General features: G+C 45.8%; 1 protein-coding gene across 1 annotated transcript; it reads left to right on the top strand.

The window, feature by feature from the left end:
* The first annotated feature begins 203 nt into the window (after positions 1-203).
* LOC147993046 (uncharacterized) lies at positions 204-1,333 on the top strand. Its single transcript, XM_087533348.1, has 2 exons — positions 204-439; positions 1,004-1,333. The coding sequence occupies exons 1-2, from the start codon at positions 299-301 to the stop codon at positions 1,331-1,333; spliced, it is 471 nt and encodes a 156-aa protein (XP_087389474.1). The 5' UTR covers positions 204-298.

The following is a 1,333-nucleotide window of genomic DNA, read 5'->3' as shown; positions in this document are numbered from 1 at the left end:
GGTGGGAAAAAAATCAAAGCGGAAAAGGGCTGCGAATTTGTACGTGTCGGCTTCCAAGTGGTCGTTTCCGTGGCCGAGTCGACGTTTTTTTTTTTTGTGTGTGTGTGGGAGTCGACGGTTTGTTGTTTCCATGGCCGAGTCGGGCTGGGGCTGGACACGGCCGGGGAATTGTGTTCAATTCCAAACTATGCCTATATCCATCTATATAAGCCTCTCTAGATTTGCCCTCGGTCTATTATTATCTCTCTCCAACGTAAGCACCTACGTAACGAGACAGATTTGGATCACCGGCCCTGCCATGGCGGCGGTGCTTCGACACGCGGCGAGGATGATGCTCGGCAATCGCGCTGCCCTCCAGCAGGGGCGACAAGCCACCTCTTCTTCTGCTGCGGCGGAGGGGCGACATCGATTCATCGACACGTGCGAGGTTGCTGCCAAGGTATATATATATAGCCCTATCACATCCATCTCGCCCGATCTATCTCTCACTTAACTGCCAATTGTGTATAGCTAGCCCTAGCCCGATTTTACTTGAACGACATTACACGCCCTAATCATGGATAGGGATCCTACAAGAATCCCCATAAAAATAGCACCATCGATTTCATATTCCGTGGAAATTTTGGCTAATTGATACTAGTTTCCTACTAATAATGTACGGTAATAAGGGCATGTACAATGATTCTATCTTAGCAATGCCACGTAGGGTAAATGATGAGGTGGAGAAGAGAGAAATCATAAGAAAAGGCTTATCTTCTCTTATTTAAGAGAAGACAAGAGATGATCTCTTAGCACAATTTATCTCACCATATTTTTAGGAATAACTAGTTATTTAAGATAAGACTAAGATATGACCCATTGTAGACATATTTTTTTGTCTTCTCTAAATTACATGCAAGACTTAAGATAAGACTATCTTATCAATCATTGTACATGCCCTAATATGCATAAGCAACTTATTAATGCGCACGCGTTTATGACATGCATTGCCCCGCAAACACAGTGTCATCCGGACTATCTACGTTGGGCTGCTATGAGCAGAGAGGAGCAGCTGGAGGCATTGCTCTGCGTCGACCCATTGACGGTGCCGGAAAACATCCGAAAGACAGTGGAAGAGAGGAACAAACTTTGTATCCTAATCCTGGACAAGTACCCGCACATGATCCGGCACGTCGGTCGTCTTCCTGACCAACCTTGCTTAGCATCGCGCGCACTCTTTATAGTGTCTACGCTGGCTTCGGTGATCCTCCTTCAAAATAAATTGGGCCGGAAGGGAAGTACAGAAGAGACTGATCCATCAATTATACATGGTGACAGTGCTGCAAAGAGTTGA

This window comes from Triticum urartu, chromosome 1A (assembly GCF_056163025.1).
Source record: "Triticum urartu cultivar PI428250 chromosome 1A, HENAU_Tu73, whole genome shotgun sequence".
Lineage (NCBI taxonomy): Eukaryota > Viridiplantae > Streptophyta > Magnoliopsida > Poales > Poaceae > Triticum > Triticum urartu.
The sequence above is the reverse complement of the archived record's forward strand: the minus strand, read 5'-3'. Positions and strand labels throughout refer to the sequence as shown.